The 13,488-nt window shown below is 40.3% G+C and overlaps 1 protein-coding gene across 2 annotated transcripts in view; it reads left to right on the top strand.

Annotated features, from left to right (window-relative positions):
- The window catches only part of magi3a (membrane associated guanylate kinase, WW and PDZ domain containing 3a), a 107,353-nt gene that overhangs the window by 73,227 nt on the left and 20,638 nt on the right, over positions 1–13,488 (top strand). For both annotated transcript variants that reach the window (XM_085395037.1, XM_085395039.1), the window contains exons 4-7: positions 8,455–8,661; positions 10,961–11,123; positions 11,987–12,066; positions 12,772–12,829. In XM_085395037.1, the coding sequence (XP_085251163.1) occupies positions 8,455–8,661; positions 10,961–11,123; positions 11,987–12,066; positions 12,772–12,829 (508 nt within the window). The remainder of the gene's footprint in view (positions 1–8,454; positions 8,662–10,960; positions 11,124–11,986; positions 12,067–12,771; positions 12,830–13,488) is intronic.

Genomic DNA, 13,488 nt, shown 5'->3' with positions numbered 1-13,488 from the left:
GCTCTTTCATCTGCCCTCTGTCCCACATCTGCTCCTGAGAGACTGGCCCTCCAACCCTGAGCCTATGAGCCAGTGCTCGGGATAAATAATGGATCCCCTCCTGTCCTTTTCTGCCTAATGTAACACTACCATGTGTGTATTGAATGGAATAGAAACACAACCTCACAGAGTTAATTATTAATGCCAAGCCTTTTGCTCAATAAACTTCCACACAGACCTACAAATAGACAGACATACTTTAAAGCAGGAAGTGAGAGGGTGAAATATTTGACCTCATAATGGCTGGCCTTGGTTAGTGAGTCATCTACTTCACATTGATTACTAGTGGCTCCAGGCTTTATATTGTAGATGGTAAAATTAACATGCACACCATGCACATTATCTGATAATGCATGTTTTCAGAGGTCCCGTAAAGCCCATAGCTCTTTAGGGTTTTTTGTTGATGATTTATTAAAGCACATGGATATTTTCTGTAATTGGATTAAGGGTATAGTACCCACATTATATATGATTTATGTTGTTTTGTGTGTCTTAGTGTGAAAACTGTTTCTTTTTTCCTTCTTGAACTGAACTTTGAATGTCAAAGGTTCAGGGAAAACAACAGTGAATCATCATTTATCACTACCTCTCCCTTTCATGACACGCTTAGTACTGTTTGTAGACAGTGCATTCACTCTCTACTTTAATAGCATATAAAGATGTGGTCAAAAGCCAACAAGACACACATTAATGTCATATTAATTATGGGGCTCTTAATGATTTCCTTGAAGTGTTCTTTTTCCAGGATGGACTGATTAAACAGAATATATCTTTGGAGACTTTAAGGAAACAAGAATTGGGTGCACAAGTTTAAAATTATTTTGGAGTTTCTCAATGTACCAGTACTACTGGCAGCAAAACAGCCCCAGACCATGATGCTACCACCACTGTGCTTCACATTTGGTACAATTAATTTAAGTAAACTTCCAATTCTGCCAAGAAAAGTGTTCAAATATCCAGCTAGAATTATGCCAAAGGTTGCTGATGTCTACCAAAAGCAATTGGTTGGGCTATATCTTGCTACAGGACATTTAACCAAATATTAGTGAGGATGTATTTATACGTCTGACCCTGTGTGGATTGGAGAAATTCCCAAACAATTTAAAACCTGTGGATCCAGTTCTTGTTTTTCAGTCATTAAAGAATGTACCCTGGAAAAAAGAAAAGTTCCATGAAATGGTTAAAAACCCACAATCACCATTACCTCTGAGACTAATCCTTCAGACCTGTGAATAATAGTAGCATGCTGTAACCAAGACCGAAACTCACTCTTGCTGCTCTACTAAAGGGAGTATTTGGTGGAGGAAAAAAAGTCTTTCACAGACTTTCAACTCACTAAACAACAATAGGAAGTTATTTAAGAAGGCCATTAAGATGAAAATACTTAACTAAGCATAAAAGAGGAAAATTGTGTTTTCAACAATCTTGCTCTCCGCTTTCCAGGGAAGTATTAGCATAAAAGTTGACTCAGCTGTTGGGGAACTGAATGGAGAAACTAAAACTACACAAAAACATACAGATTGGTTTGCCAGTATTTCTTTTACAGAGAAAGTGTCAAAGTGTAACACTTATGTTGTAGCTGAAATTGATTTGGGTGCCTGTATGTATGTGATTTAGGGCATATCCGACTTTATGCCCCTCACTGTGCAAGGTAGAGAAAAGCCAGTGGTATGAATCATTCATGACAGATGCTGCAAGCAGAAATGGACCAGCAAAAGTCAATAAAACACTAGGCCTGCTACAGCTGATTTAATTGGATTTCATCTGGAAATTCCAGTGTTGTTTTAATTTTAATATCTTATTATTTCCTATGTTGTGTTCAACATTCATTTAATATGAATTCCTGATGCCACGGGATCCCATTATACTGTGAGCAATTATTAAAATCAGTGGGCTACCTAAATTTGTGGCTTGTATGGATCTGGCTATGCTTACATCCTCATCCGTGATTGTATTTAACAAGACTGCCATGGGAAACATAACCTTGATTACCTGTTAGAAGGTATAATCATAGGTCGGTGCAAAAATGGCTTGCTGGATGCACTGCAAATATAAAATACTACATAATGACATACTGAGGAAAAAGCACAGGACATGATTTACAGACAAGGCTGCACTAGGGTCTTTTTAGCTGACGGTTACAGTCTGAAGTTGCAGGCCCACCAGGGGATGGTTTGACAGGGGCTGAAAATGATGAAATCCCTTTGTTTGTGCAATGCCAAATTCATCCCCCATGACAATCACAGACTTTAGTGGAGAAGAAATGACTGTTTACGGCCTCCTTGTTTTGCTCAGCCACACTGCCTACAACCATTTTATAATAGGATATTTTTGGTGTTATAGGCTTTACGAAGTTCTGAGACAAAGCTACATAACTGTGGATTAGATTTGTAACAATGCAACAGGCCAGTTTTCACAGAAAAGGGGGGTATAAAGGTGCTGGACTGGCAACTGCTACGTTTGCCTATTCATGGGAACTGATTAAGAAGTAACTCATCTCTAAGGAGTACAAAAGAGATGGTATAGTACTCAATTAGATTTTTGCACATACAAAAAAGAAAAAGGAAACATAGAAAGGGAAGAAATGGCTGAAACTGAAATTGAGGAAGATAAAAGATATAGAAAAAAAACTAGTTAGGATTGACAAGCTCAATAATAAAAACAGGAATTTACAGTAAAGATATGAATGGTGTTTAATACATTTTGGGTTTCACAACACAGACTCAGGAAATGAACATAAACTAGAGAGGAAGTTCATTTATGAGAGGCAGGTCAACAGTAGATTGCTAAGCTGTACACACACACAAACACATGGAGACCGAGCAGGAGAAAGCAGAGTTGACAAGGTTGGCTTGTGAAGTGTGAGCATCCATGCCAAGCAGGGCCTACACCCAGTGCCAAGGCTGGAGCATAAGAGACGCTTCACCCGCCTGAGGCACAAGCAATCAGTGATGAGGCCTGGGCAGGCTGGGCACTACCCAAGAGAGTGGAAGGCCATCCTCAATGATTAATGAGGGTCGGTGACTGCAGCCGGCAGGTTCAAAGAGTCAGAGGGATAAATGTGGTGAGGGTGGAGGGGGCGGTTGTGGTGAGAGCTGAACCAAAGCATAAATCCTTAAGAGGTTTTTCCCAAGCTTCCACAGTATAAGGGATGTCTCCAATTTCCTTTTGTCTTTGAAAACATCCCCACAAAACATTTGCTAGCAATTCCCATTACTAAGTGACCCTGACTTCATGAATTCTTGCTCTGTAGCATCAGAGCTCATAACAAAAGTTTCTCTGAAGGATAAAGTAGGATTTGGAGGAGTTAATTCTCCCTGCAAATATAACTGTGGTAACAGTTGTACTCACATTTTATTCAGTTACTCACAAGTTGGAGATGTGATACTGTATTCTGGCAGCTGCTGACTAAAACAGATGGCATGATATCTACACACACACACACAATCTGTATACACATTCTTTCCCATCAATAAACACATGAGGACTGTGGATACATTTCGTCTTGGGGTCTCTGGGGAACAGCAGCCAAGTTTAAAAACGTGTTCTTTCACACAAAACTGTTTCTTACGAGCAGCAAACATACCCTTGCATGTTTAGTATGAGTGTGTGGCTGTGTAATCTTCTGACAGTGCCAACCAAGTGTTAGCTGAGTTAAAATGAAAATGACTTTGCTTTACACTGTCCATCCACCACTCACCACCTATCTAACAGGTGCTTTAATGTAATAACACTATGCTGAACTTGTTAGTACTTTGAGAATGAAAATTCACAAGCTGTTGATGATGGATAGTAATACGTTGATCCACTGTGATTTTCTGTATTTGAGACAAACTTTCCCTCAAGTATGTTAAATATAGAAACCAAACTGAGATGCATATAAATCTCATCCAATGTTTGTGAGTGGGTGACTTACAGGAATTTGGAATTCCAAGATCAGGAGCTTGATCTAAATCTAAGCTATTAGGGAACAAAAAAGGGGTTCCTACCTAGATAAAATAGTAATTTTTACTCTAATTTCTTTCTGTATTTGCTGCTTCTTGTTACATTTTTTTGGTAGACCACAGCATATTAATTGGCTAAATGAGAGCCCACATCAACAGGTGTCTATTTCTGTCAATCACATATTGTCACGGGTAGCTGCTGGCATGGTGGCCTCAGGGATTTTTCCTTCTCCATTTTCTTCTGAGAGTGAACAGTCCATTCATCTTAGGGTAGTAATTAAGGTGCAAGATTCATGGTGAGCACTCTGACATCATCGAGGTTGCCAAAAGGTGATCGTATCCTATTAAAACCAGAACCTTTTGTCTTGATAAGGATGCATAAAGCATTTGTTAATTAGGCTGAAATATGTCAGCACCATGCACGGGTCAGATAAGTTTCTCCCTTTTTTCTTGCTTTCGTGAAAAGAATATGGCATAAATATTAGGGAAAGAAAAGCAGGAATGTCCATGTTGCTACTATTACATATGGGGATTGCACACTATGTTGAGATTTTGGAATTTCATTTATCAGTAGAGATGTTTATATATAAATATGTGGAAATGAAAAACAATGAACTCTTTCTCTTTCCCTTTTTGTTGAAATGATGCAGCTGCATTAATGTGAGTTCCTGGTGCAACAGATTGTTGGGTGCACTGGGTTGGCTAGACCAGTGGTTCCCAAGTGGGCACACTCATGAACCCTAGGGTTGGGAAAGGCAGTGTAAAACAACATAAATTATACTAACCAGCAGTGCAGGCAACCCACCACAAAAAACAAACAAACATAAAAATAAAAATTGATTTAAGGCTTTAACAAGACCAGAGAGCTCAAAAAGCTCATCCAGAGTAAGTCATCTGTCTGGAGAAGTTAGCTAAAGCTAATAAGCTCACACGTGAACGCCAAAAACTCCTGGCCTATTTCAAATTAGCAGTAGATCTGATCCAGAGCTGGCCAGACTGTTTGTTTGTTTATTGTTTTTAATAAGGCGATAGAGGCAAAGTACTTGCTAATGGTGTAGCAACACTCCTGCAAGGAAAGCCCACGTGTACAATCTGCAAATAGGCTGTGACAAATAGAATCAAAAGAAGGACTGAACTTTTTGTGTCACTCCACAATCTGCCACCTAGCAGATAAGAACTTTCTTAATCCTGAGGGATTTATTTTGTAGCTTTTAAAGATAAGACATGGTAATTTAATAATTTAAAATAGCTTCTATGCTTAAATATTAGCCTTCAACATAAAGAATAGAGGGTTTTCCTTGAACTGTATATTTTCTTAGCAAACTGTGTCAGCTGGCCTTTTAGTCAGTAGAGTCAATCAAAGATAAATAGAGTATTCAGAGCCACTGGATATCACACAACACCAACACCTCAGATGAAAGCAGAAAGGCACTGAACACATTTATTTACAAGGAGAAAAACTATGTATATGCAGAGAAAAAGATCCAGTCATCCTTGTAAAATGCAGCGAATGCCTGTGAAATGCTGCAGAAAGCTCACCTGCTGCTGGTGCTGCTTCTCCCTGCCACTTTCTCTTTTTAGGTTAGATGCAGTTAATGATTTTTTTTTACCTTCTTATAGATGTTTTATATTGATGTCACAGTTAAGAAATATTTATTGCACTTAATCATTTAGTGGTCTTCAAGTCAAATCTTTCTCTTCGCTTCACTTTCTGCCACACTGAAATGAACACACATACAGCAAAGCTAAGGAGGCGTGTGCACGATGAAACGGAGAGCAGAGCTCGCCAAACCTCTGAATCAAAAAATGCTTTTAAAATATATCAATTTAAAAGGTTTTTCAAACAAATACTGCACCATTTTATACACATACAAACCCAGCTGTGTTACTAGAATGAGTTGAGGTATAAAGAAGTGAAAAGAGATGCACTTTGACTTCATACTGTTACATTGTTTCATTTCACTTGTTCTGTGGACACTAATAATTTTAAATGGGTAAATTATTAATAGTTGTATCGTATTGTATTGTATTGAACTGATGGTACCTGGTGCATCCTACCACAATTTGAGAGAGAAAGACTCCTGAGTATCTCTTCGCTCCCACGTCTCTACACAGAACAGCTGAACCGACACAGTTCTGCCTTTCCATCAATTTGGCTCAGATATGCAACAGTAAATACAGCCTTTATTGTTCGTCTTTACTCTTGCTGTTATAATTTGCAGTTGTGCTTTTTGTGTATAGATAATCAATTGATCTTTTATTCTTTAGTTGTTTTTTTCACAGATATCTTTATTATTGATCTGTTAGAATCAGGAATTAGGATCTGTTTGACCTATCTGTTTGTAATAATGAAATATATTTGTTATTGTGTGGCTTGTCGTTAAAATAATAAAACATATATATTCTCTATAGAGTCATCACATAAAAAGGAAGACACAGATCACAGAACAGAATTAGATATATTATAATTATACATATAATTATACATTTATATCCTGTGATCTTGCAAAGTCACAGGATATAAATGTTAAATGATATTAGCGGTGCATTAGCAAGTTCTTAATGAGCTGGACTCTACAGTTTTTAAACTACAGTTTAAAAAAACATCTAGCCTGCAGTCTTTTCAGTTCACTTTGGGAGCTTATGGTTTTGTATCTGTGTGCTGGACGGAGGTAGTGATTCTAAACAAAAGCTGCTTTTCAGGTTGTGACTCATTAGTACACAGTAATTACAACGCAATCAATTTCAGTGTGCTTCCTTATTTTGGCCATCGTCTCTCCGCTCTTTGCACTGGGGTACTTAGAGAAGCTACGGGAACCTTTGTGTGAGCTTCAGAAACTGGAACGAAGAGAGCAAATTACCACTTCTAATTTACCTCCTCCAATTTTTATTCCACGATTAAGCTTGCTATTAATTACAAACCTAGTAACCAATTGATTCTGATAATAATGCTCTCTAATTTAAATGTGCATTAATCTATTTACCTGACTCAGTTATGATGAATTTCTCATCTCATCTCTAGGATGATTTTGTTTTTGTTTATTTAGTGTATCATAATTATAGCTGATTAAAAATGGTGTTTGGATGGTAACTCTTAATAACCTTATACTTTGCAGTCAGTGTAATAACGCATTTCAGTGTAAGGTACATTAATCTGAATGCTCTTTGTTTTCCTTTTAAGATGGCAAGCGATAATTTGATAAGGCTTTGAATATTTATTTATTATAAACGAGAGACATTAAACAATAGAAAGGATGATTGTTCCTCAATGTGGAACTTAATTCTATTTCCACCATATCTCTGTCAGTGAGAAAGTGGTCCTTCCCTTGTCTCTCTCCTCCCCGCAGACTCCTTGGTCACAGTGTCTTTCCACTCTCCGATGTGCCGTTTAACTGTTCAAAAACAACGCTCGGCTACTCAAACAAAGCACGGCACACTGCAATCCCACACAAAAATATGAGGACAATCAATACTTCCACCATACTTTCACGACTATTTTCTCACATCTTTTGGCCTCAATTGTTTTTCACAAAGAAAGAAGGTGGCGAGTAGTAAGTGGGTCACCCCGTTTTTTTTTGTAGTTGAGAAAAGACAAAGGCTTGCTCTGTGGTGTAAGACCGTTAACTGCCTTAGGCTCCAACATGACAGCAAAGGGAAGCTGATGGACTTAAAGGGACAATCAAGTGCCCGAGAACCTTGGCATAAGCGCTGTGGCCACAATTGCCTGTGAGTGAAATAGTAAATATAACATTATGTTTTTTAACACATAAACAAAATGAGTGAATCAAAACTTTTTTTCTTTGGCCACTTCAAAGATTAGAAGCCAGCAAATGATCTGTTGTTACAGTAATAGTCAGTGGTCCTGATTGAGCATATGGTATTGTGGGTCAGTACTGATTGTGATATTGGCATCTAGGAGAAAGGCTACAGACTTTTTCATAACCTGGAGATTTTCACAACATTTGAGGGTTACAACAGCAAATCCTTGGTCTCATTTTGTTCCAGAGTACAGGTCTGCCAGATAAAATTTGTAGGTAAAAAAAAAAGCAGTAATCTTTCACACTTTAAGTGATACAGTCTCTTTTTGGTCTGCTGCGAGCACAATGGTTTTGTGTGTACTTCTATCTCCTCTTTTCGCAGTACACTATAAAGCCAGAAAGAAACTCTTTTCATACCATAGTAAACATTTCTGGCTGTCTGTGTGTATTTTGGTAAAATTGAAGTGTCTACATTTAAATATGAGATCTTCAAAGCAGAGGCTGCCTAGCAATTTCTAAGTCTGCTCTAAGGGTAAGGGTAAGAAACAGATTACAGGTTAGCTGAGAGGAAGGGTTGTATGTGAATATGTGTATAGATAAGTGGTTGGGGTTAGGGTTATATGATGAAATTAATCAAGAAAGCTTGCACATATTTTTTTTAAATGTATTAAAGAATATATTTCATTGTCACTCTCGCCCTCTCTTCTTCCCAGGCAACTATTATGGGACCCCTAAGCCCCCTGCGGAGCCGAACCCTGTACAGCCAGACCTGGTGGACCAGGTTCTGTTTGATGAGGAATTTGACACGGAGGTCCAAAGAAAACGCACAACCTCTGTCAGTAAGATGGACAGAAAGGACAGCGCTGCTCCAGAGGAGGAAGAGGAAGAAGAGAGGCCTCCTTTGGTCAACGGACTGACCGGTGAGGGACACCGCTGTTTTTAATTTTTTCGTGGCTTTCACAAGTGTTAGTTAGTATTCTCTGCTAGCTGTATTACAGCTCCCTTCATTACTGGCTTTCTACACATTTAAACCCCAGCACTTTTTTGTTTGCTTGATTTATTTATTTTTCCAGCAGTTCATTATATTGTTCTCAGAATGCAAAACAGCAGGACCTTTTTACTTTTCTCCTTATCATTCTTCTCTCCAAATAAACATTCTCAGGATTAGCTGCTCTGCATGCAAGGTCGGCACTAAATCACAGCACTGCAAAGTCAAAATGTAGCCAAAGTCTGTCTGAGATCAATAGAAGCAATCCCTCGGGTAGAAAGATAGTTTGTGCTCGTTTCATTCGCATACACGGATGCCACTGCATGGCTCAGCTAAGAGCTAATAGTGAGGATGAAATTGTAGCAGTAGTGAAAGTCATTACCTCAAGACACTCTTTTATTTTAAACACTACAAAAAGTAGAGTCGTGTGTTGCATATGCAAATTGAAAAATGTATCTCGAGTGGCAACAGCAGCAAATGCTAAATTAAGAAAGGTTTCTTTTCTTCTCAATTCTGAGTGCTTGCAACATGTTTTTAAAAATGAAGACGAAAAAAAAAAGATCTGAAAAATAAATTGTGCGTAGCCGTAGTTCAGGCAGGCAGCAAAGTCAAGCTTGGCTGCAACCCTGCACCTACAACCCCACTGTGTCAGTGCCGGCCCACATGACCTGATGTCTCGGTTGACACGCTTCTATTCTATTTAACAAACAAATATCATACCCCTCCTCTTCCTTTCATGCTTTGTCTATATGCTCATGGGCATGGACCTTATGTGTAGAAGGACACATTAGGTCCCAGAGATATAATACACGGATTCGAATTCTAAAATAAATAAATAAATACATTTTCTTTTAAAAAGATCAGTTATTGTATTAGGTTGAATTTCTATATTTCAAAGTAAGAAATTGTCAGAGATATGCATTGTCATCTCTGGATGGCAGTGTAGACCTCAACCAAGAGAAGATACTAATTATAGACAAATATCACTATTAATTAATAATAATAACAATAATAATGGATTGCATTTATATAGCACTTTTCTAGGCACCCAAAGCACTTTGCAATTCCACTATTCATTCACACACTGGTGGAGGCAAACCACAGTTGTAGCCATAGCTGCCCTGGGGCAGACTGACAGAAGCGAGGCTGCCATATCGCGCCATCGGCCCCTTTGGCCAACACCAGTAGGCGGTACGGTGCAGTGTCTTGCCCAACGACATAATGGCCAGGATGGACAGAGCTGGGGATCAAACCAGCAACCTTCCGGTTACAAGACGGGCTTCCCAACCCCCTGAACCACGTCAGTTGTCTCACTGAAAATACATGAATTCTTCATATGGTTTTAGAGTGCCCACTTAAAGAGGTAGCAGCTGGCATATTTCTGGGCCTTGAATGTAGTTAAGTACTGATTGTACATTTCTTTCATGTAATTTCGGGGTTTTTAGCAATCTTGCCTGCACAAATTTGCAACAGCTCTTCTGTTTATATTTCTTTGAAAGGGCTGAAAGCAGCTGTACCCTAGAGCAAGTGTCTGTGTGTAGTCGTTTATTCAGACTTTATAAATGCAGAAACATCTTTCTGGTTCTATCATGAAAAAGGGCCCTGGTTTCAGTACAAAGAGCTCTTGACTTCTTCCAGTCAACAGTTGTCACTATTTTCCCCCTGCCATTCCTTTATTCCAGCCAAACAGAGTGAGCATTCAATGCCACGACAAAGCTAGGTCACACACAGCCAGATGAAACCTGCAGATAAGAGCCTCACCCAGACAGGCACACATACACATCAAGATTAGGCAAATACCCTCACGCACAAGCAACACTATGATGCTAATAGAGTTGCGATGTAGCGCTCCCGGCTGGGCTGAAGCATTGGTCAACTCTGCTCTTGCCTGGGAGGCAGTTCTCAGTACATCACTACTGACATGCAAATCCTATGGCAATTGCTGCTCTTCCGTCCTCTTTGCGTGTACTCTCTCTGTCTCTCTCGCTCGCTCTCTCTACCCCTTACACTCCTGTGGATGTAACAGTCCGGCTAGTGTACAGAGGAAGAGCAGCTCGAGCAGCAGCAGCAGCAGCAGTAGGGAGAAATGCAAGGAGCCCAGAGGAGCTCCAATGGCGCCACATTCTCACGTCCTGTCTCCTTCTCCTTCTATCATCTCCCACACCACTACTCCCAACCCATTCCTATTTCTGTCTCCATGCCCATGTCCCTCTCCCCATGCCTGGCCACAGAGCACAAGGACAAAGCAGAGTGGAGGAAGACAGTGCCCAGCTACAACCAGTCAGCCGGGGCCATGGACTTGCGTATATGGAACACAGAGGATGAAAGTCAGGAGCCCTTGCCTAAAAACTGGGAGATGGCCTACACAGAAACCGGCATGGTCTATTTCATCGAGTAAGTAGCCTTTCTACTGTGACTTCCCTGTCATGTTTTTGTCCTATTACACTCCCATTACATCACCATTGTTCTAATCCCATTGCTTGTAGTCCCAGTTTCTTCTTCATCTCTTTGTTTCTGCCTTGTTAACCCAGTATGTTTAGAGTTCTGACTTTTTCTGCTTCCTATTCAGTGCAACTCTCTGTACTGAATTACCAGCAGGTGCTGAACATGGAAGTTGTCTGTAGACTCAGCCATTGCAGTGGAGTTGAGTCTCAATAAAGTTTTTCCTTTTATTTCCCCTGCGTTTGATGTTGGTTTTGTTGGCTGCCGCTAAACGCAGCAGGCCCGCATTGTTTACCTGGCCCGTTAGTGTGGCAAACAGTCAATGCTGAGCCACTGAGAGAGCCAAGTAAAGCTGCCTGCTGCTAAATCAATAGCTCATTCTGCCAGTGAGAGAAACAACAGGGTAAATGGAGCTCGCCACCCCTGACCTGCTGTCTTAGTTCTGCTCTTTATGATCTCTGCAACTGCTCACTCTTTTATCTTTCTGTGTCATCCCTTTCCATCTTTCTGTAATCTGTGACTTTTTTTTTCTTTTCATCTCCCTTATGCCTCAAACGGTCCTCTGAGCTTTGTTAAAACTGTACTAATATTTTTAAAAGGTTATTTAATAAAGTATTTGATCCCAAAAGATTAAATACTAGTCATAATCCTGTTTTGGGAGAGCTCTGTTCGTTTGCTAGAGATGGAAAAACACTCCCCGGGTGAAGTGGCTCCCAAGAGATCTAAGCGCTAATTGCTCAACTCTAATGGCATCTTAAGTATTTGAAAAATAATTTAAACTGTGCTTAAAGCCCTGTATCTTTTTCATATTACAGTCATAACAGCAAGACCACCACCTGGCTGGACCCACGTCTTGCCAAGAAAGCCAAGCCACCTGAGAAATGCGACGAAGGAGGTGAGGCAATAGGAGCTAGCTCTGTGATAAGTAACAATCGCGCAGGCACTTACAGCCATCGAGTCCGCTCACATGCTACCTACACTTTTCCCAAGTCCTTGTTGTATTGAAGGGTTTGTGTGTATGAACTGCATCCCTGCCTCTCTGAAGGGGGCGCTGGCTAACAGACGGATACTGAACAGCTGAGCGCTCCTGGTCACAGTCATGCTGGTGACACAGCACAAACCCCCAGTCCTCAGTCCGCCCGTCTCCTCCTAATGGTTTCGTGGACACATGCAGAGAGCTCATCAGTGCAGCATCTCTCAAAAGGCAATTTTCTATGGCTCCTCTTGCGTAAAGATCTCCTCTGCGCTGCGTGTGTTTGTCACACAGCAGCAGAAACCCGAGATGCTGAACACATACACACCACTGGAAAGAAGGGCTGTTATTTTTTCCTGGGAGGCTTTCTAACAACACACGGTGTCCCCCCCTCCCCTCCCGCCCGTCTTCCCCTTCCTCCTCCATAGTGTGTATCAAGTCTTAAACACATAGTGACAAATAAAAGAAGGCCTCCTGTTCTGTAGGTGTAGCTAAGCATGCTGTGATGGTGCCAGTCAAAACACCACACTTCATTGAGTGTGTCCAATTGTCCATGTAGTGCCTCAGCAGTATCTTAAGTGATTTGAGTCAGCCTTTTCCCTGTCTGTTTTTTTCCCTTTCATCCAGAGTTGCCCTATGGCTGGGAGAAGATTGAGGATCCACAATTTGGCACATACTACGTAGAGTAAGTAAAATTCTCTCTTCCTTTTATACCTGGAGATCCATAGAAATCTACACCTGTTGATAAGCATGCATGGTGATATTGAGTCTCTTAGTCTCTTTCCTGAAGAGACATCATTCTCGACCTTTATAGGTTTTCTGAAGCTGTTTCTGCATATTTGACTTCTCTAAAATGCCCATTTAGAATGGTTTCTATTTCAAGATATTTTTGTATATTCTGCAACATAAAGCCATATCACTTAATACCAAGCATATACATGTTGAGCTGCTGGATCTCAGGGGAACCTGTGGGACACGTGATAATAGTACATTATGCAATTGTGCAAACAGTAGTTTCCCACAATTCTGCTGAAAGCACCCTTGTGGGAACTAACAAGTGAGCTACAGCTTTGTCTGTGTATCTGAAAAAGAAAATACAGTGGAGACAACAGACAATGAAGATTTAGAGGTCCCTGAGATGGAAACGAGGGTGAGATTCAATTCTGATCGAGAGTGTAAACAAGAGCACAGTGTTTCATTTTAGTGCCATTACTGTGAACAAAGAGGAAGAGACCCGCAGGCAGGGGGGAAATATACGCGCCTGTTTATGCAAGAGGGTCATTGAGAGGCTCTCTCTCTCTCTCCCTTCTGTCTCTGTGTTTTTTTTGTCTGGCAAATTTTATT

The sequence above is a fragment of the Rhamphochromis longiceps genome, linkage group LG20, assembly GCF_057381845.1.
Source record: "Rhamphochromis longiceps isolate RC_006_pf linkage group LG20, R_longiceps_female_GT1.1, whole genome shotgun sequence".
Classification (NCBI taxonomy): Eukaryota; Metazoa; Chordata; class Actinopteri; order Cichliformes; family Cichlidae; genus Rhamphochromis; species Rhamphochromis longiceps.
This window is presented reverse-complemented; position numbering and strand designations above follow the sequence as displayed.